Consider the following 23,199-nt stretch of genomic DNA (forward strand, 5'->3'; position numbering starts at 1 on the left):
AAATCAGTAAAAATAAGAGGCCAAGAATTCTGGACTGATAAATTCACCATATGATTTCAAATCAGTGCACACTAACTGAAATCAGCGCAAAATCAGCACACTTGATTTCAAATCAGTAAAAATAAGAGGCCAAAATTCTGTATTGATAAATTCACCTGATGATTCCAAATCAGTGCACACTACTGAAAATCAGTGCAAGATCAGCACACCTGATTTCAAATCAGTAAAAATAAGGGGCCAAAATTCTGGACTGATAAATTCACCAGATGATTTCAAATCAGTGCACACGAATTAAAATCAGTGCAAAATCAGCACACTTGATTTCAAATCAGTAAAAATAAGGGGCCAAAATTCTGGACTGATAAATTCACCAGATGATTTCAAATCAGTACACACTAATTGAAATCAGTGCACACTACTGAAAATCAGTGCAAAATCAGCACACTTGATTTCAAATCAGTAAAAATAAGGGGCCAAAATTCTGGACTGATAAATTCACCAGATGATTTCAAATCAGTGCACACTACTGAAAATCAGTGCAAGATCAGCACACTTGATTTCAAATCAGTAAAAATAAGGGGACAAAATTCTGGACTGATAAATTCACCATATGATTTCAAATCAGTGCACACGAATTAAAATCAGTGCAAAATCAGCACACTTGATTTCAAATCAGTAAAAATAAGGGGACAAAATTCTGGACTGATAAATTCACCAGATGATTTCAAATCAGTACACACTAATTGAAATCAGTGCACACTACTGAAAATCAGTGCAAAATCAGCACACTTGATTTCAAATCAGTAAAAATAAGAGGCCAAAATTCTGGACTGATAAATTCACCTGATGATTCCAAATCAGTGCACACTAATTGAAATCAGTGCACACTACTAAAAATCAGTGCAAAATCAGCACACCTGATTTCAAATTAGTAAAAATAGGCCAAAATTCTGGACTGATAAATTCACCAGATGATTTCAAATCGGTGCACACTAATTGAAATCAGTGCAAAATCAGCACACTTGATTTCAAATCATTAAAAATAAGGGGCCAAAATTCTGGACTGATAAATTCACCAGATGATTTCAAATCAGTGCACACTAATTGAAATCAGCGCACACTACTGAAAATCAGTGCAAAATCAGCACACTTGATTTCAAATCAGTAAAAATAAGGGGCCAAAATTCTGGACTGATAAATTCACCATATGATTTCAAATCAGTAAAAATAAGAGGCCAAAATTCTGTATTGATAAATTCACCTGATGATTCCAAATCAGTGCACACTACTGAAAATCAGTGCAAGATCAGCACACTTGATTTCAAATCAGTAAAAATAAGGGGACAAAATTCTGGACTGATAAATTCACCATATGATTTCAAATCAGTGCACACGAATTAAAATCAGTGCAAAATCAGCACACTTGATTTCAAATCAGTAAAAATAAGGGGACAAAATTCTGGACTGATAAATTCACCAGATGATTTCAAATCAGTACACACTAATTGAAATCAGTGCACACTACTGAAAATCAGTGCAAAATCAGCACACTTGATTTCAAATCAGTAAAAATAAGAGGCCAAAATTCTGGACTGATAAATTCACCTGATGATTCCAAATCAGTGCACACTAATTGAAATCAGTGCACACTACTAAAAATCAGTGCAAAATCAGCACACCTGATTTCAAATTAGTAAAAATAGGCCAAAATTCTGGACTGATAAATTCACCAGATGATTTCAAATCGGTGCACACTAATTGAAATCAGTGCAAAATCAGCACACTTGATTTCAAATCATTAAAAATAAGGGGCCAAAATTCTGGACTGATAAATTCACCAGATGATTTCAAATCAGTACACACTAATTGAAATCAGTGCACACTACTGAAAATCAGTGCAAAATCAGCACACTTGATTTCAAATCAATAAAAATAAAGGGCCAAAATTCTGGACTGATAAATTCACCTGATGATTTCAAATTAGTGCACACTAATTGAAATTAGTGTGAAATCAGCTCACTTGATTTCATATCAATGGAAACTAATGGGTACCAAAAAAAATTAGACGGTTAAATTAGCTTGAATGCTTTCAGAGCAATGCACACTAATACAAATCAGTGCACACTACTGAAAAACAGTTTACTTGTTTTCAAATTAGCGAAAAATATATGAAAACAATTATGGAATGGTAAATTGTGCCGATCATTTCAAATGAATGCACATTAATTAAAATCAGTATATAGTAGTGCAAATCAGTGTAAAATCAGCTAACTTGAATTCAAAATGGTGCAAATGTGAGAAAAAAATCTGGCCGGGTAAATGTCCCTTATGATTTCAAATCAATGAATGTTAATTGAAAGCAATAAAAATCAGTGTGAAATCAGCACCCTTGATTTAAATGAAAATGGATCCAATTCTGAACTGGCAAATTTGCTACATGATTTCAATTAATGCATAATAATTGAAATTGGTGCTAATTAGTGAAAATGATGCAAAAACAATCCGGAGTGGTAAATGTGGCTAATGATTTCAAACTAATGCATTTTAAATGAAATCAGTGGAAAATCAGTGGACGTAATTTCAAATCAATTGAAACAAGGGGACAAAAAATATCTTGGCAGGTGAATTTACTTGAATGATTTCAAGCCAGTGCACACCAATTGGAAGCACTGCAAAACTGGCACAATTTATGTCAAATCAGTATAAATGTAAAATAAAAGTCTGGACTGATTAATGTGCCCAAAGATTGCAAACCAAGGTCCGTTAACTGAAATCGGTGAAAATGAGTGGAGTTAATTTTAATATGAAAACTTTTTCATGCCATGTTGATCCAGGGGGGTGAAGGTTTCCAGGGTCAAAAAGAGAAATTCATTTGACCCAAGCTCTTTCTAATTGGTGGATTGTGTTGCGTATCGGTTTATCACATATGTGAAGAATCTGTGTAAGTTGTGAACATTTTTGCGAAATCATGTGTTCACTTAAGAACCTTCTTATAACTTAGGCTGCACTAATTAGGTGAGTACAGCTGAAAACAAGAAGTCTGCAGCCTTGTGGCTCGCCACCTTGCGGTTATCAGAGTATGTTGGGAGTTGTAGATTCACAACAGGTTCCTGACCACTGCCAAAAATAAAATAAGCTCCACCCCCTTTCAGAACTTTTTATTTGGCCAAGATTAGTGCTGGAATGATTAATAATTAAGACTATAAATGGTGCCGCATTCTCCTGTTCTCGTATGTCAGGCGGTGTCCATCACAGGGCTCACTGATATTGGGACCGCTACTGGTAGCACTATTACTATTGGGACTGCTACTGGGGACACTATTACTATTGGGACCGCTACTTGGGGCACTATTACTATTGGGACTGCTACTGGGGACACTACTACTATTGGGACCGCTACTTGGGGCACTATTACTATTGGGACTGTTACTGGGGGCACTATTACTATTGAGGTCACTACTAGGGACACTATTACTATTGGGACCGTTACTGGGAGCACTGTAACTATTGGAGGCCCAATTACTAGTTGCGGCTACTGGAATAGCAGAGGTAAAAACATACCTTGTGATAAGCCCCTCCCCTAACCACATCACTAAACCACACCCCCATTTACCTTGACCAGTATTTTTTTTTTTCTGACAAAGGTGGGAACCGTATGCACAAAACCAACTGCATACAATGCCAAATACTAACCCGGCACTCCGCCCACATAGAGGGTACCCCACTTGCTCATGTGCGAGGACGGACTGGCTCCTACTAAATGGTTTCCTTCATCGTCCACATCCAGTTGGATCACATGACTTCCTTTAGTGACTGTGATGGAGCAGAAATAAAATGTAGTGAGAATAAAGCATCTGAGAAGACAATACGAGAGTGTCTGCAGCGAGTAATGGACACTGACCGGTAATAGTGTGCCACTGTCCATCACACAGAGGCTGCTGCAGGTGCACCGCTGTAGAGTGTTTACCCTTTCTGTCCGTCACAACTAGAGTAACCTGAGGATGAGCAAAGAGAATGAATGAGAGAGGAAATCCGTAGCATAAGAACAGCGTGAGGAAGTCGCCGTGTGATCCGTACCTTCCTATCAGCCGCGCTCAGGGTGATTGTGTAACCCTCCTCTGTGTGGAGATGGAATATAAGCCCAGACGGGTGCATCGGCCGCACCTCCACCTTCAGCTCCAGATCCTGCCCCACGTCAATGCTGCTCCCTGAGATAAGCAGGAAGTAGAGAAGTTTTAGTCTGTTTTTTGGTTTCTTAACCCCTTAATGACACTGCACTTTTTTCCCCATTTGTCCTCTCTTATTTACCCATGGGCGTTGATGTCTGCGGTCGGTTTTTGTGGGACGAGTTGTATTTTTCATTGGTAATATTTATTGCACCATATAATATAATATACCGAAAAACTTTAAAAAATTCTAAGTGGAGTGAAATGGAAAAAAATGACATTCCGCCATCTTTTCGGGGGGGGGGGGGGGGGGGGAAGGTGGAAAGGGATCTTGCTTTTTTTTTTGCATCGACGTACTTGTGTGAGGCCCCGTTTTTTTTTGCGGGACGTCCTCTAGTTTCCGTCGGTATCATTTCCGAGTTCATACGACTCTTTGATTGCTTTTTATTACATTTTTTCTTGGACACGGGGAGACCAAATAAAAGCGCAAATCTGATGTGTACTTTTATTTTTCAATAACGACATTCACCGTGTGCGATAAGTAATTAATTAGTTTGATGGATCGGACTTTTACAGACGCGGCGAGACCAAATATGTTTTTGTTTTTTTTTAGCTGTGATTCTTCATTAGAAATATGGAAAAAGAAGGGTTTTGTTAACAATTTTAACGCATTTCATTTTTTCTAATAATTAATACCATTTTTCAAATATATATTTTCACATAGTTTTTAGTCCCCTTAGGGGACTTCAACTTACGATCGTTTGGTCGCTCACAGAGTATAATGCAATACCATAGTATTGCATTATACTGCGTTCTGACAGGCAGTCTATAAAGCCACACTACAGGCTCCCGATCCTGCACTATTTAAACCTCAAACCTACAGAATATAGCTGTAAGTCCTGTGGTGTTAAGGGGTTATAAAGCACCCCCCCTCATGGTGGCGTCTGGTACTGCAGCTCAGCCCAAATGAACAGTTTTTTTCTATACATTGAGGCAAGAATCTTTTTATGGCTATATAGAACTAACTGCATACCAAAGGTCATGAATCCCCCGTCTGAGAAGAAAATCCCTTGTTCTGTGAACCCCTCAAAACATGGGGTGACTCCTGCAGCTTTTGCTGGGTTGTCTAGGGGTTTCCCATCCATCTTCAGGTTCCTCAGACATCCATGGAAACCGGTGCGAGTGGCTCCCTGAAAACAGAAGATGAATTAGTCCCCCAGATTTTAGACCATGACGTCCCTTTCTGTTGCCCAAAACGTTTGCCCTCTCACCATGTTGTCTGGACGGTTCCTCAGTGCCGGGGCGCCACCGATGTATATCGGGCTTGTCAAGGCTAGGACGGAGCCTGGGGGTAGCGGAACACTCTGAGCCTTGAGGCCATCGATAACCAGGCGCAGCTTGTTCTTCTCCTTTCCGAAGAAAATCTAAAATGCAGAATATGTCATTAGCAGCAATGACGTAGCATCATTATAGAACACCGTAGGGTCATCATGATGTCACTAGCCACGAGAACATAACCGCTGCATGATGACATAAAGAAGAGGATATATCTGAACCTGTGCCAGCGTCAGCACCTGGACGTCCTGGGCAGGGGTCAGCGCCCATTCAGGGGTAGAATCAATCGGATCCTTGTTCTTTGAAATCAATTGTATCAGCGTCGTTAAAGACATGGATACAATTTACTAAGCTGCTCGAGGCTGAGTGCTTTCTGTTACGTTGCCTGGCGTCGTCTCTCTCACACAAGCGTTGTCTGCATAGTTCTGCACCAGAAGATGCCAAGGCAGAGGATGGAGGATGCCATGGGAGTGTGATGGAGGTGAGTTTATTATTTTATTACCAAGGCACAGTGAGGCCTATAAATGACTCAGGGGGCACACGGTGACTCTGTTGCCCAAAGGCACATCTCAATCCTGAGCTGCCCTGATCTGAAAATACTAATATGGATGGTGCCCTCCATGCCCATAGACATGGGCATACTAGGAATGGTAGTTTCACCACAGCTTAGAGACCACTGGTATGAACAGAAACCCCTCTTACCGTGTGCCACTGCCCATTGGTGTACTTCTCTTTACTTCTCAGCCGATGGGTTTTTCCATTGATGATCATCATAAGGACGAATCGGGAGTTGGAGACAGAAAGAGACAAGGAGGAGGTTCCCTGCTCATCAGCCACGTAGAAGACCAGACCACTGGAAGAGTTTAGACGAACATCCATAGAGAAGTGGAATCTAGGAAGGAAAGCAGAGGATGAAATATGTCTATAGTGAAAGAACAGAGAGGCCGCTGCCACAACTAGGGGTGAAGCTATGGCACCTGGGCCCTAAATGCTGAGGGGTCTCCTCTGCCTCTTCAGCGGGATAGGCTGGAAGGTGTCCTGAAGCTATCCACGGGAACACTGTACACCTAACAGTTCTTCCAGCTCCGAGATAGCTGTAGGTGCAGGATCTCAGATGTGAATGGACCTTTTCACCACATCCCATAAATGTTCAATTAGGCTCATGTCTGGTGGATGTGCCAGCCGCACCATTCATAGGAAATCTCCAGAATGCTCCTCCAACCAATTCTGGGCAACTTGGACTCAGTGCATTATCCTGCTGGAATATCCATTGATTGTAAATGGTCACCAAGCAGTGAAAGCTAGTGGGCACCGGTCAAGGATGAGTTTAGGAGGACCAGTGGACCCAGTCCATGCCACGAGAACCCATCCTACACCAGTATGGAGCCACCACCAGCCTGCACAGTGCATTATTAACAACTGGGGTCCATGGCTTCCTAAGGTCTACACCACACATAAACCCTACCATTAGCCTTGGACTATTGATACTGTGACTCATCGGACTGCCCCACATGTTGCCAGTCCTCTAGGGTCCAGTTATAAGCTCAGGAGCCCAGATGAGGCGCTGTGTCCGATGTCTGGTGATAACAGAGGCATCTGGTGGGTCTTCTGCTCCCGTATCCCATGGAAGGTAAAGAGAGCTGCACTGACTTGTGGGATATACATGTGGGGCCTCCTTCACTGAATGTGATTTCTGTTTGTCTGTTCACACAGGCAATTCTAGCCAGACTCTGCTGGTCGTGATCATTAAGCACCCGTGGGCGGCCACTGCACTGTCTACTGTGGGTGGTAATGCCTTCTATGGCATATTTCGGGTTTACACATGACATTGTGGATCGAGGAATGTTAAATGCCCACAAAATTCACACCTTGTTCCGATTCATGTTGCCCTGCCATGAGCCCACTGGCCGGTGCTCAACCTCACTCACAACTTATACAGGTATGGTGTTCCCCGAGGTACCACCATTTCGTCATTACTTTACATACCACTATCCCAGGACTTTGACAAGTCAGTATATAAGTGGTAAGTGATGGTTGGAGGACCAGGAGCTCGTCGCTGGACACAACTAAACCCTCATCTCCCAGATAATTTGTACCACATACCTTTCTTGGAGGGATCCGGGAATGTTGGTGAATTCCAGATGGCTGGATGAAGATCCACTAAATCTTAATGCCCCCTTCAAAGGTTTAGGAACGTGACAGGATGAGTTTTGCAAGTGTCGCTGTTCCATCAGAGCCAACTTCCTCTGCCGCGCCTGAAAAAGCGGAAAGATGGACGGCCGTGATGTTATAGTTAGTAGACACTGAAGAAGCGACCTCAAGGATATGGAGGGGATCATTCTCCAGGATCCATGAGATCCTTTACCTTCATTTTGAGTTTATCCTTCCACACTAGCGCTCTGATCTCTTGGGGCCGTTCCTCGGGGACGTCTTCACATTTCATGGTGACGTTTACACTGCGGATGTTCTGCTGCAGGTCCAGAACCATCTGAGGTCCGGTGATCCTAAAGCAATAGTGAAGTACAAGTGGTAAGAGAGAACGTGAGAGGTTACTACAGGTTCATAGGATGATATCACCTGTCATATTACATACCCAGACCACCTTGTCTGACATATTGCCTTATAAATGAACAAAACTATGAAAGATCAAGAAATCATTCTACATTGAACGATCTCTGCATCAAGAACACCTACTCAGTAACGGGTTGGTCCATCTTTCTGGGTGATCATGACTATCAGATGTCGGGGACCAGATTCCATAAGGTAGTGAACATCCTTCATACCCATCTCGCCCAATGCCCGCTGCAGCAGCTCCATCAGTTGGTGCACATTAGGTGGATAAGTGGGAGCTCACAGCCTTCTCCAACATGTCCCAAACATGTTCAATGGGGTTACAGTCTGGTGGGTTTGGGCCAAGGCAGTGTGGAGAATTAATAGTTGTGTTCCTCCAACCACTCCCTAGTGAACTAAGCTCAATGACACAGAGCGTTGTCCTATTAAAAGATGGCGCATTGGTCGGGGACGACTTCATGAAGATGTGGGTGCAGATGGTCAGTTAACAGGTTTATGTAGTGTTCATCATTCCAGGATTGTGGTATGATGACCGACTATCCTTGACAAGCCATGAAAACACTCCCCAGACCACCAGTCTGTTGAACCCCAACAATGCACCCATGGGACACGGCTGAATCCTGTTTATGCCAGATGTGGACCAGGCCATCCATATGGTTCAACACGAAATGGGACTCATCATTCTAGACAACCTTCGGCCATGTGTTCAAAGTCCATTAACACCTTTCCCTAGCCCATGTAAGGCATTGTTGGTGATGATGTGGGGTCATCAGAAACACCCTTGTCGCTCTTCAGCTATTGCACCCCAGTTGACGCAAGGTACATCACATGGTCATTGTGGTAATGTATCTAACTTCCCCGCTGTTGTACTGCTGGGTCAGTTAGTCCACTGTGGCACGTTCTTGCCGAGATACCAGACATGCTACCCGACACTTATCTTTAGTTTCAACTTCATGTAGCCTACCGCTGTGTGATCTCTTTTCGGATGTCCGCCCATGGTTCAACCAGTCTTGGTTCACTCTTGATACTGCAGTTCGGGAACAGCCACCAAGTGTGACTGTATCATAAATACTGGCACCACACCTCCGGGCCCCAACAATTTGCCTGCGGTCAAATTCACTCAAGTCACCACATTTGCCCGCGGCTACCAAATGTTGACTTTAGCTGAGCAGATGAGGGGTCAGCATGTTATCTGAGAGCAGATCCTGATTCAGCCATCATGAGGTACCACGTTACTGGTCACAGGATTTCACACACTAACTGTTCATAATGTGGTGCTCATTCAGTGTATATGCCCTCAATATCCAGTTTGCCCCTCTCCTGAAATACACTAATCCTGCCATTCTCAATCTCTGTCCTCCCACTTCTCTCCATGCCCCTTCTCACATTATGTGGCCCTGTTCCCATATGAAAGGACAAGCCATTGCTTTCTACGAGGCGCTCCTGAAATGCTCTGTGCTGCCGTCGGTCCTTCCACAATTTAATCAGTCTGCCCTCCCATTTGCCAATTTCCCTTCCTCTTATCATGATACCGACCTTATCCCATACAGCCCTATCCTCACTTCCACATACTCTGTGCTTCTGTGACACCACATTCCTTCACCTCATTGTAGCAGAAGACTCGAAGTTCAAATCTAACCTTTTTATAAAGACGTTGCTGATGCAGCCACTAAGGTTGGCAGGGGTGGCGCTATCTGGTGCCCCTCCGAGGAGTAAACTGTTACTGGAAGTGTCCTGCCGTCTTCTGCGGCTGCCCTGAGATAGCGGGCCGCTCCCTTGTAGTTCATCATCCACATACAGTCGCAACCTGCGCAATGAGATATTTTATCAGAGTCTGCCCCATTGACAGCAGAGCTTGCAATCTATTTTGCCATTACCATCCTCTCTATGCCATGCCCTATAGAGTGCTCATTATATTCTGCAATACACCATAACTGGCTCAGTCTTACCCATTTCTGTTGCTGTACAGAGTCAGGTAATGTTGGGCACCATCGGAGTAAGGATTCTTGGAGGTAAGCTGAGCGGCCAGAAGCTTCACTGACAAGTGACCGTTCTGGACCGCCACCTGGCACAGTCCTTCCTGCAGAAAGCAAAGCATCATAGGAATTATTCTAATCACATATGTGTCACCAGGATGTTAAGATATTTCATTATATATGGCGGGCCCCTCACGTCGTTTGTATGGTGGTACATCAGGCCGTTCCTCTGATTTGTCTGGAAGCCAAAGCCGGTGTAGAAGTCGTCCTGGAAGTTGGGCACGTTCCTCAGGTTCATGTTCAGATAGCCATGGCCATTGAGATGGACTGACCTTGCAATCTATGGGGACAGGAGATAAGAGCGGTCATGAAGATCTAGAGCTCCAGCCGTGACCTTCATGGGGTAATGACGTAGTCAAGAACTCACCAGGAGGTCCGAGGTACATCCATAGCTGACTCCTGTCGAGTTCATCCTCTTCAAGTCTACGTATTTCCCTAAAGCCTTGAGCCCCTTCATACAACCTCTGATGGATCCTCCACTGGGGAAAATCTCCTTTAGGCTGGGAACAATGCATTAAACTTACCATTATTGAAGACCCTCAAAATATCAGATTCCTTAGTAATATTGGTTTCTGGGAAAGCTGAGTGGAATCCAATATGTCCATCCCACTCAGCTTTCCTTAAAGGGAGTCTCTGTAAAGACGTAGAAGGTGGCATACACACCTAACTCTATCCACCGCCACTCCTGTTTTGATGGTGCCTGGTCCTACACTGCAGCAATGACATCACTGACAACAGGGAGAAGTGAGCACTGCAGCCAATTAGCAGCTCACTTTGGCCAGTGATTAGCTGCAGTGGTCACATGTCCCAATGTGGGTGAAGTCATCACTTCAGCAGGAAGTGGTGAGCAATGGAGCACTGATCACTGCTGGAACCGGAGTGGTCGGGAATAATTTGCAGTGAGTATGTTGCTCCTATTCCAACATTGCCCGGTCCCCCAGTGCTTTCCTTCCTGCTGCAGTGATGATGCAGACCTATCACATCACCCAGATTTCACGGGAGATACCAGGGTTTGGGGCCCCCTCTCCTGGTCATCCGGTCTCCTTCCAAGAATTCTTACTTACCTGCCAGTCAGTTTTCAACAAAGTAAAAACTTTACTATACTTACCTCCCTCTCATGGCGACCACTTCACTCATTGTCCCTCTGCTCCTCCTATCTCTTCCCGACACTGCAGTCACATGATCTGATCGCTGTGGATTGGTTGCAGCAATCACATGCTCAGATCATGTGACCAGCTGCCAGGAGAAGCGCAGAGACTTGTGGGACAGCTGAGATGAGGAGCCAAGAGATGAATATAGTAGTTTTTTATTTGCATTGGGGCCATAGAAAGGGAAATCTTTTTACTGAGGCGGCCAAGAAAGGGGGACCTAACTACTGTGGGGGCTGCAAAGGATGGACCTAATTAGTGTGGGACCACCAAGGGGGGCATTATAATTTTTTTGAGGGCACAGTGGGAATGGTTACTGTGTGGGGGGCATTGGTGGTAGCGTCAGGATGGGTAAAGTGTGTAGAAAGTGTAAAAAAAAGTCATCATGATGGTCTGGGCCCAGATAGAGAAGAAGAGAAGGACGTTTACTTCTTGAGCACAGTGTATTATTATTTATGCCTGGGGGTACAGTGTAATATAATTTATCACTGTGGGCATAATGTATTACACAGGGGGCAAAATGTATATGATTCTAGTGTATGACATTTCTAGGGCACAGTGTATTTTAATTTATTACTAAGGGCAGTGTATTATATTTTGGGGAGCACAGTGTAGATTATTTATTTCTGGGGGCACAGTAAGTAGAACTATTTTTGGGTGACAGTGTGGGGTGCTATTATTTTTAGAGCAGCCAAAGACATTTGGGCTGCTAACTTCGCAAATACAAGAATTAGTTGGAGAAGTTATGGAGGTCTGGATCAGCAGGAGGAGAAAATGAATGAGTCACCTGTGAGCTACTCTATGTATGTGTATTCTGTGTCACATCACTATTGCGTTCACATGTAAGGTTTGCAGCATCCTGGTTTTTATACTACTCCTCTTAGCCTGTCCTTAACATTGTTCAGGTCATACTAGGGGTTATAGCTTCACATGGCAAAACGTCTATAGCACACGATGGCGGACAACACGGCTTGACTGCATATTATTTCTCCCTCTTTTTTATGTTCTCTCCCTGCTCTCTAGGTTCCTCCCATCGCCCTGTGAAGGGCTCTCCAAGGTTGACATCTCTGTCGCCGACAACAGACACAAGACCATTGCAGTCACTTTCGGCCATTTAGCTGCAGTGGTCACATGTCACGTAGTCGGTGTCCTCATCATCGTAGCAGAAAGTAGCGGAAATGTCATTGCTGCATTGGGGGACCGTCCACCATTGGAATGGGAGCGGCGGGGAATCAGCTGAGGTAAGTATGCCCACCCCCTCTTATGTTTATACAGCATGCTGAACAGCCGTCACAGTTTTTTAGAGAGTATTGTAGCCCCTTTAACTCTTGAATGACTACTATGCCATTCAGCTGCAACTGGTAGGGGGCGCTGTGATGCGGCGGTAAGCACAAAAGCCCACTGCAGAAAGCCTGAGAGATTACACTGCCGTTAACTCACCCTTCTGGAAGGTTCTCAAGTGGAAGACCGCCCAGATAGAAGTATCGTGAGGACTCCAGGCTCCCCCCATCATATTCCACACTAAATACATTCAATCTTTCGAATCGCACGAATATCCTCTTCTTTCCAGCGATCACGGCGACGATCACCTGGATCTGAGGGGCGAGATGACCAACGGCATTAAGAAACAACACAATTAGAGTTCGGGACACAGAAGCCACGAGGAGCAGACGTGCGCTTACCGCTTTGGAGGTGGAGGTGCTGATGAACAGCGGTAAGGACTCGATGGGTTTTGCCTTCTCGGTTCCACTTCCGATGTTGTAATAGAGGGAGAGCTGACCCTCCTGGGCTGCCAGGCACATAAAGTGGTCCTGGAAGAAGAGGTTAGGGCAGGGATTATGGTCCAGTTTATGTATGTAACTGTATGTAACGGATGTAGCAGAGTTGGTACAACTGTGTTATTGGCAGCCTACAGGTAGGTTTACCTGCAACCCTCACAGATTAAAGCATGAAGTCACTTCTGACCTGCCATCTGTATATTATAGATGGATTCTGCTGGTTATTATTGGAGACAGTCTACAGGTTGGTTGTCATACACACTCCTTACTGCTGAACTACTAGCAACACAGCCGCGCACTCGGTGCTTCCATATTGGATTATCATACATTGTCAGCATTAAAACAGGAAACTTCTGAGAACGGACAGCAGTACAGCAAGCACCGTGCAGGCAATGAGTCAGCAGGTAATGCTGGGAGATTACAGCTCTGAGGCTTGCAAAATAGTGAATGCAGCCCAGGAAGAAACTCAGGATCAGTACAGGATAAATAATGTATGTACACAGTGACGGTATTAGTATATCTTGACTCCACCAGGAACTCCTGGTGGAGTCAAGTTTGAGAGGGGGTTGACGCCCCTTGATGCTGATTGGCTGCACAGCATGGTGGAAAGCTAGGACATGGAAGGGCACTAAAAGCAGGGGGAAAGAACATGGAGGTGCTCCTGGTGCAAACAGAAAACCTTGGCCAGCAACACACAACACTGAACTTGGCTCATGGTGCTAGCACTGAGGGCAAAAGATCCTGTTGCGTATTTTAGAGCGCCGTCGTCGGCGCTCCACAATAGCCACCCCCACCCATTCACCGCTCCACAATAGCCAGGGCGACTCCCAGGGCTGTAGCTGTAAGATACCCTGGGATGCAGGGAGCCGACAGAGCCGGGTTGAGGGATAGTGTTATGCTTCCCCCCACCCCACTTGATGTGCCTTTCCATGCGGCGAAGCAGAAGCGATCAGGCCGTCAGCGGGGGAGCGGGACCCACACAGTCCGTGCGGCAGTGAGGGAGGCAAATGTCTGTGGTGGAGCGCCGGGTACAGAGCAGACAGTCCTGGCAGCGGCCAGCAAATGTCAGTGGAGCTGACAGGGGTGGGGGCAGAGATGTAGCTATTACTGTATCTCCGTTTGCACCACGGCCAGCTGCATGTTTTTTCCCCCTGCTTTTAGTGCCCTTCCAGGACCTAGTTTTCCAGGCTGCTGTGCAGCCAATCAGAATCAGGGGGTGTCAACCCCATGTCAAACTTGACTCCCCCAGGAGTTCCTGGTGGCGTCAAGATACACTAATACCGACAGTGACTCCACCAGCAGAATAGTGAGTGCAGCTCTGGAGTATAATACAGGATGTAACTCAGGATCAGTACAGGATACGTAATGTATGTACACAGTGACTCCACCAGCAGAATAGTGAGTGCAGCTCTGGAGTATAATACAGGATGTAACTCAGGATCAGTACAGGATAAGTAATGTATGTACACAGTGACTCCACCAGCAGAATAGTGAGTGCAGCTCTGGAGTATAATATAGGATGTAACTCAGGATCAGTACAGGATAAGTAATGTATGTACACAGTGAATCCAGCAGCAGAATAGTGAGTGCAGCTCTGGAGTATAATACAAGATGCAACAGATAAGTAATACAATGTATGTACAAAGTTATAGATGAAATGTGGTATGGAGGACATTGAATAAAAAGACCAATCGCTCACATCTCCACCAAGGAAGAAGATGATTCCATTGCGAGAAACCAACCGGACATCCATTTCAAACCTCTTGGGTCCTGGAAGGATCTCCAGCTTAACCTCGGCATAACCAGTCCCATCAAAGTAAGATCCGTCAGTGAGCCAGGGATCTCCTGTAGATTTAGACCTAGGAAGCAAATATATCACATAAGTCAGAGGCGGACAAAACACAAGGAACCAAAACGTTAAAGAAACCCTCTATACGAAACGGATGCACTATGTTATATGTAGGAAAGGGCCTGATGGGTCGGCGTAGGATAAAGGGAGACAACAGTGGAGGAGTCAGGCTCCGCTCCATAGGCCTGTACTAGATGGTACACAATGTAGGAGCGCTGCTAGAACCCCATCGGACAATCCTGTGCCTTAACCAAGGGAATCTCATTGTCACATTGCAATGTAACTCGGTGACATAGCTGTGTGAGGGCGTGAGTTTTTTAGGGTTTTTTGGGATAAGTTGTATATCCTAAATGGCCTCACTTTGAGGTACGTATGATAATGTAATGAAGAACGTTTATTACCTTATTTGGGGGAGGAGATGAAAACCCCCTCAGAAAATTCCACTATTGTTTTGGGGTTTTGTTTTTACGGTGTTCATCATTCGGTAAAAATAACCTGATAACTTTCTTATCTGATCGGCGTGATTACTGCGACACCGAGTTTATGGGGATTTTTATTTTTTTACTCCTTCAGCATAAAAAACAACATGTTTTAAAAAAAAAAAAAATTAAAAAATAAATTGAATCTGCATCGCTGCATTCCACAGCATTTTTATTCATGCAGCAGCGCAGCTCTGTGAGGGCTTGTTGTTTGCAGGAAGAGTTGTAGTTTTTATTGGCACCACTTTAAGGTTCAGGGGACTTTTAAATTGTTTTTCATTGCACTTCTTGGGAGATGGACAAAAGAAAAATAACAATTCTGGCGTTACTTTTTGGAATTATTTACCGAGAAAGAGTAGTAAAAATATTTTCAGTGTTTGGGTCGTTAAAAACGCAGTGAGACCTTTTATACGCTGCTTTGTAAAAAGATTTTTTTGAGGGAAAACATGCGTATTTTTTTAAACTGGATTAGAAAAAAAAAAAAGAAAACTTTATTAAACTTTTTGGACACTATTTTTAGCCCCTCAAGGGGACTTGAAGATGCAATTGTTCAGTTGCTAACATAATACACGACAATACTGAGGTAGTGCATTCTACTAAGCCTATAACAGCAGTATGTTAGACTCTGCGAGAGTCAGGGTCTAATAGGCTGAATCACATGCAGACTCAGAGGTCTTTATCTGGCCTCCAGCTGCCAAGAGAACCCATTTGTACATTGTGATCGCATTGCCAAGTGCCCCTTGTCACTGTCATCTGCTTACATTCTGCAGTTGTTATTCATTGTAGCATGTAAGGGGTTAAACTGCCATCTGAGGTTTCTCTGTCCTGGCAGTTAGAGCAGGAGCCTGGCTGTTAGTAGTCAGCTAATGTATGTTCAGTTATAAAGTCTGTTAGAGAGGTCAGTATAATGGCATATTGGCTGTTACTAAGGGGTTAAGATTTAAACAAGGTTTTAACAGCCACCTACAGGACAAAATGCGCTACTGCATCTTAATTTAAAAAAAAAGCTTAAAGGGGTTGTCCCGCGAAAGCAAGTGGGTCTATACACTTCTGTATGGCCATATTAATGCACTTTGTAATGTACATCGTGCATTAATTATGAGCCATACAGAAGTTATTCACTTACCTGTTCCATTGCTAGCGTCCTCGTCTCCATGGAGCCGTCTAATTTCAGCGTCTAATCGCCCGATTAGACGCGCTTGCGCAGTCCGGTCTTCTCCCTTCTGAATGGGGCCGCTCGTGCCGGAGAGCTGCTCCTCGTAGCTCCGCCCCGTCACGTGTGCCGATTCCAGCCAATCAGGAGGCTGGAATCGGCAATGGAACGCACAGAGCCCACGGTGCACCATGGGAGAAGACATGCGGTCCACCGTGGGTGAAGATCCCGGCGACCATCTTCGCAAGGTAAGTAAGAAGTCACCGGAGCGCGGGGATTCGGGTAAGTACTATCCGGGTTTTTTTTTAAACCCCTGCATCGGGTTTGTCTCGCGCCGAACGGGGGGGGGGCTATTGAAAAAAAAAAAAAAAACCCGTTTCGGCGCGGGACAACCCCTTTAGGTGAAGCACTCACAGTGCCAAACACAGATAACCCTGTAGAGCTAATGACGTGAATCTGCATGTACTGACTGATGGGGTACCTGGGACAGGGCTTATCCTTGGTGGTATCCAGTTGGAAGGTTCTCTCGAAGTCATACAGGCTGATCGGTTTCTCGTTCAGGGTGTCCAGCTCGATGCAACCTTTGTAGTTGGGATGATTCAGTGTTGAAGGCGGCTAAAGGCAAAATACAGAATGGAAAATGCCCAATTAATAGTGATAGATAGATAGATAGATAGATAGATAGATAGATAGATAGGAGATAGATAGATAGATAGATAGATAGATAGATAGATAGATAGATAGATAGATAGATAGATAGATAGATAGATATGAGAGATAGATAGATAGATATGAGAGATAGATAGATAGATAGATAGATAGATAGATATGAGATAGGTAGATAGATAGATAGATAGATAGATATGAGATAGATAGATAGATAGATAGGAGATAGATAGATAGATAGATAGATATGAGATAGATAGATAGATAGATATGAGATAGGTAGATAGATAGATAGATATGAGATAGATAGATAGATAGATAGATATGAGATAGATAGATAGATAGATAGGAGATAGATAGATAGATAGATACATAGATATATAGATATGAGATAGATAGATAGATAGATAGATAGATATGAGATAGATAGATAGATAGATACATAGATATATAGATATGAGATAGATAGATAGATAGATAGATAGATAGATAGATACATAGATACATAGATAGATAGATAATGAGATAGATAGATATGAGATAGATAGATATGAGATAGATAGATATGAGATAGATAGATATGATATAGATAGATATGATATAGATAGATATGAGATAGATACATAGATAGATGGATAGATAGATAGATAGATAGATAGATAGATAGATAGATAGATAGATAGATAGATATGAGAGAGATATGAGATAGATAGATAGATAGATAGATAGATATGAGATAGATAGATATGAGATAGATAGATATGAGATAGATAGATATGAGATAGATACATAGATGGATAGATAGATAGATAGATAGATATGAGATAGATAGATGGATATGAGATAGATACATAGATAGATGGATAGATAGATAGATAGATAGATAGATATGAGATAGATATGAGACAGATAGATAGATATGAGATAGATAGGAGACAGATATATAGATATGAGATAGATAGATATGAGATAGATAGATATGAGATGGATAGATAGATACAGAGAACCCATGTGACCGCGGTTACAGTTAGAAGTGACACCCACCGACATTTATCATCAGTTGAGTGAGATATGCGGTGAAGGTGCCATGGATAGGAAGAATGTGCGTCCGTGGATGCGACAGTTCTAAGAAGGCCAAATGTTGTGTGATAACAAAGCAAAGGCGCCGCGGCAGGGCACCAGCCGGCCCAACAACCCAACAACATGATTACATGAGGGGAGCAAGTGGTTATGGTGGACCACCAACTGGCTGTGGAAGAGACTGCCTGCATAGTTGGTACTTCCATAGGATCTGTGCACACCCTTCTGCGTGAAGACCTGAAGAGGCGGGAGGTTTCTTCTAGGAGAGTGCCGCGAATCCATCAGGACAACGCTTCTGCTCGTCGGACGGCCCTTGTTCAGGGGTTTCTTCATGGCAACAACTTGAAAGTGCTTCCTCTCGCCCCCTACTCACCTCACCTGGAACCCAGAGATTTTTGTATTTTTCCAATGATGCAGAAAGCTCTCCATGGTCGCACGTTCTACGTTCTCCAGTCGTGCCACAGTGCATGATGTTGGTGGTGGTGGTGGTGGGGTAATTACCATGAGGGGAATTTTTGATGCCACTTTTCGGCATTTCAGAATGTGACAGAACAATCAAATGTTGCACAAAGGTGATAAATTTGAAGCATTTTTAAATACGAGAAATGTGGAATCACTGTACGCCACCTGTAGCAGGCCGGGTGTCAGGGTCCACCATGACTGAGAGGACCCACCCGCCCACCTAGAGCCTCTTGCCACAGAAGTTAAAGAGGTTTTCCCACTGCTTCAAATTGCTTCACAACCCCTCTGTACTTCCCGATTGCTGCTGACCAGGCCATGTGACTACAGCAGCCAATCACACAATTATGTTGTAGGAAAATCCCTTAAAGGACCTGCGGTGCTGTGGAGAGACTCCGGACTTGTGCAAAGGGGCGAAGCTCAGCAGTGAAGACTGAAGGTCCTCGGATTATGGATTTTTGGGTCAGATCTTATAGCCAGGAGGAAATGCTAGAAATTGCCGTTCTCTTCTGACTTCTCATTACAATAACCTGGATGTGCTGGGAGTGGTAGTTCTTTTATACTCACATCTTATAATGTATTCCAGTATAATATAACAACATGGGCATGCTGGAACTTGCAGTTACACCTCTTATACCCATATACCCCTGTAATTTCCTCTCCTAAAGGAGTATTTCTTTTTCTTTTGGGATTTCCATCGATCAGCTGATTCCTGGGACCGCTACCACTGCCGTCAGGGTAGAGAGCAGATTGTGCTGACTGCAGCACAGTGGCCGGGGTAGGTACTGCAGACAAATCTCCCAATGAGTCCAACTGGACCTGTACCTGCAATACCAACCTGGGCCGCAGTAAAATCTTAGCTTGGCCCGGGGTATTTATCCCAGCTGTCCCCTAGTCGCCCCCCTGTACAAGAGTTGCACTACAACTTCCAGCATGTCCAGGACAGTATGAGTTAAAGGGATATTCCAGGAATTTTTATTTTTTTCTATTGATGACCGACAACATGTGTGGCAGCAAAGAGAGGTTATCACCGTGCTGAGGGCTGCTGCAGAGGGGGCATTATTTTGGACTCAGTGGGGGCTAACTTTTTGTGTTGGGGTATTGAAAGCAGCAGCATAATGGAGAATTGATGTGCAAAGAAGAGTTGTGGCTGAAAGACGTCTTCATGACAGTCTGGACACAGATAGAGAAGGAAGGATCATTTCTGGGGGCACAGCATGTATTATAATTCATTTCTGGGGGCACAGTGTAGAGTATTATTTCAGGGTGAACACTGTGCAGCATTATTCAGGTGACACAGTGTGCGGCGTTTATAATGGAGATGAAGGTAAATGGTCAGAAAACTTCGCAGAAGCAAAACGTAGCTGGAAAAAGTCATGAAAATCTGAACCAGATGGAGAAGAAAAGGAAGGAGCCGAGAGCGAGTCACCTGTGAGTCACTCAGTGTCATTGTGTATTCTGTCTCCTTCCTCACCAATGTGAAGATACATTATATTCCTCCTTTCTGCGGTTCTCTGATATTCATGGCGCAGGGCGCTGGTCGGGGATTTACCTTGAAGTCTGCAGGGTAGCCTCCTACATAGAACACCACTCGCTGGGGGTCCAGGTTGAGAAGTCCCTGCTCGCCGCCGGCCGTGCTGTCTCCTTTGAACTCATGTAAGTTGTCTTTCGTTACAAAGATAGACATCTGGGCGTACTGCAGGATCCTGTTAGGAGAGAAGGAGGCGAGATGAAGACGGAGGTCACCTGCTCTCCATAACCACAGAGGAAGCCTCCATGACCTGCATGGAACACTGAGCATAATGCATTCTCTCAGTACATCCACCACTGTCCTGTTCAGCAGTCGGTGAAAATCACATAAAGTACAAATCAGAGGCTTCAGTTAGGAAGGTATTCACTTCATATACAATGAAATTCTAATGATCTGACATCCTGGCACGCAGCTGACCAATTATCTGATACTCCTAACCATGGGACACTAATACTTGGACATATAGTCACATATACAGTTGCAATCAAAATGATTCAAATCAGGTTTATTTGCCAAATTATTCATGTTCAACTGTTTACAAAAAAAAATAACAATCAAACGAGAACAATTTAAATAGCTCAGCACAACTAAAATAACAAGTGGTTTCTACAAATTCACCTTAAAATGCTACTTTTACAGAATTATTCAACCCGCTGAATAGAATCCCTCACAAGAGCACACATTTGTAATCAAGTGTTGTCTCAAGCACACCCGCTGCAACTAATCAAGTGCTTCATTATTTACATCAGGTGTGCTTGAGATAATGTACATCAGATACCTGGACTGGCGAGAGCTTTGTTGCGTCTATGTTAGAAATGTGGTTTGGTCAAGAGAGAGGTCCAAAAGTTATGAGATCATTGCCATATACAAATAAGGAAAAAGATACAAAGAGACAGCTAAGGCACTGAAGGTTCCTAGAGATACAGCTGGAAGCAGGTCATAAGATCAAAGTTAAAGGATTACTGGCTGCACTACCTGAACGTGACAGAAAGAGGAAGTTATCACCGGTGGCCAGCAGATTCCTGAGGAGGCAGGTGCACAAAAACCCTCCGGTCACTGCAGAAGACCTGCAGCAAGATCTGGTGGCAGTGCTGAGATTTTCATTTGCATCCTGGGAGAAAATGTCACACCTTCTCTGAGGAAGCTGACGCTCGGGGGGTTTTGAACCTTCCAGGAGGACAATGATGATCCCAAGCAGACCTCATAGTCCATCAATACTTGGTTTGAGAAGAAGTCCTAAAGTTTGTCGAGGAGTGTCACAGGCTTCTGACTTGAACCCCATAGAAAATCTTTGATGTGAAGGAGACGGCTGCAGCACACAAACCCAAGGATATTCGTGACCTGGAGGCTATTGTCCATGAGGAATGGGATAAGACTCCTCAGGAACGCTGTCAGAAGATGCGGTTTGGCTATGCATTATGTCTGCAGTAGGTCATTATTAGAGTTGAGCGAACATACTCTGCCGAGCTTGATGCTCGGTCGAGTATTAGCGTACTCGATGGTGTTCGTTACTCGAACGAGCATTAAATCGTGTTCGACCCCACCCCAGCTTTTGGCTCCTACCCGCTGTGACGTGCCAGTTTTGGCCCCTCCCTGCCGCGACGCAGCGCACGTCATTTGAAAATTTTTGGTCTGGCAGGGAAGGGAGAGGGGGAGGGGGACAGGTGGAGGGGGAGAGGTGGAGGAGGAAGGGTTGAGGGGGAGGGAGAGGGACGAACCAAGAAAAAAAGCTCGGGACCCTGCGTTCCACATACAAAAATGCTCAAGTCTCCCATTGTAGTCAATGGGGTTCATTACTCGAGTAGAGCTCTCGAATTTTACGAAAAGCTCGACTCGAATAACGCGGACCCGAGCATTTGGGTGCTCGCTCATCTCTAGTCATTAATAGCAAAAGGTACTCGATTAGGTACTGAAGGCGCTGTCATGAAGGGGAATAATTCTGAGACCACAAGAGTCAGTAAAAGAGGCATTTTGTGGTGAATTTGCAGAAACCGCTTGTTGTATTAGTTGTGTTGAGCTACTTAAATTCTTCCTGTTTGACTATTTTTTGCAAACAGCTGAAAGTTTGTACATTTGACAAATAAACCTAATTTGCAATAGGGGTGTAATAATTTTGACAGTAACCCTATGTACTTACCGGCTCCATGGCAGCTCATAAGGTTCATGATAAAGTCTCTAAAGGATTCTTTAGTTGAATGGTCAGCTCTCACCTCTCTATGACGACGGTGACAAACTGCTCCTTGATGTCCTCGTTGGCGGACAGGTAAGTTGGTTCCTGATCCCCGAGACGATAGATGCACTGCAGCCTGTTGCTTCTCAGGACTGCGCCGAGGTAGTCGCCTTGACCCTGTGCAACAAAAGGAGAAGATACCAAATCAGCAGCTCCTGGGTGGGCAGCTAGTAGACTGTGATCTACGGGTAAATAACTCAAAGGACTGCTGTGGTCTTATGCGGTCCACCCATATATCGGTCAAGTGACCTCATTCCGTTGTCACTGAGACTTCACTGGAAAAAGTCATGTGGCCACTATATGGACAACGCCTGTAAGGACCTACCGTACCTCCCCACACTCTTCAGACTTAAAGCTAGGGAACAACTATCCCCAATGTATCGTTAAAGTGGTCTCAATGACAACCGCCAATAATATTATGCCATCCTTACATCCTTGTGTCCAAGGAACATCACAAAACGTGTGGGTTCAGTTTCAGCTTGCCGCTTCTTCTTATTCTGTGGGTTGGGGTTCTGTATATGCAGTTTGAGGTAGGTGTGGGCTGCAAGATCAGGTAGGTTATTCGGGGTGCGTAGCTGCACCCCAGAACTGCCGTTAAATTTCACCGGGACCCTAACCTGTAGACGGACAAGTCAACGGGGATAAAAGAGAGATCATGCTCTGGTTAATACTGAATATAAAGCTCAGCCAATCAACAGGCAGCTCTAATTAAAGGAGA

The 23,199-nt window shown here is 44.3% G+C and overlaps 1 protein-coding gene across 1 annotated transcript in view; it reads right to left on the reverse strand.

Moving 5' to 3' along the window:
- LAMA5 (laminin subunit alpha 5) overlaps positions 1-23,199 on the reverse strand; it is a 146,020-nt gene that overhangs the window by 2,525 nt on the left and 120,296 nt on the right. The window contains exons 61-79 of the mRNA XM_066586920.1: positions 22,913-23,098; positions 22,462-22,598; positions 20,273-20,426; positions 16,997-17,130; positions 14,734-14,893; positions 12,939-13,067; positions 12,697-12,851; positions 10,476-10,608; positions 10,245-10,388; positions 10,022-10,152; positions 9,712-9,879; positions 7,867-8,005; positions 7,605-7,756; positions 6,204-6,393; positions 5,438-5,590; positions 5,200-5,356; positions 4,078-4,208; positions 3,902-3,995; positions 3,694-3,813 (exon numbers count right to left, since the gene is read on the reverse strand). Coding sequence (XP_066443017.1) covers positions 3,694-3,813; positions 3,902-3,995; positions 4,078-4,208; positions 5,200-5,356; positions 5,438-5,590; positions 6,204-6,393; positions 7,605-7,756; positions 7,867-8,005; positions 9,712-9,879; positions 10,022-10,152; positions 10,245-10,388; positions 10,476-10,608; positions 12,697-12,851; positions 12,939-13,067; positions 14,734-14,893; positions 16,997-17,130; positions 20,273-20,426; positions 22,462-22,598; positions 22,913-23,098 — 2,767 coding nt within the window. The remainder of the gene's footprint in view (positions 1-3,693; positions 3,814-3,901; positions 3,996-4,077; positions 4,209-5,199; positions 5,357-5,437; positions 5,591-6,203; positions 6,394-7,604; positions 7,757-7,866; positions 8,006-9,711; positions 9,880-10,021; positions 10,153-10,244; positions 10,389-10,475; positions 10,609-12,696; positions 12,852-12,938; positions 13,068-14,733; positions 14,894-16,996; positions 17,131-20,272; positions 20,427-22,461; positions 22,599-22,912; positions 23,099-23,199) is intronic.

Source organism: Eleutherodactylus coqui, chromosome 13 (genome assembly GCF_035609145.1).
Source record: "Eleutherodactylus coqui strain aEleCoq1 chromosome 13, aEleCoq1.hap1, whole genome shotgun sequence".
NCBI classification, from domain to species: Eukaryota; Metazoa; Chordata; class Amphibia; order Anura; family Eleutherodactylidae; genus Eleutherodactylus; species Eleutherodactylus coqui.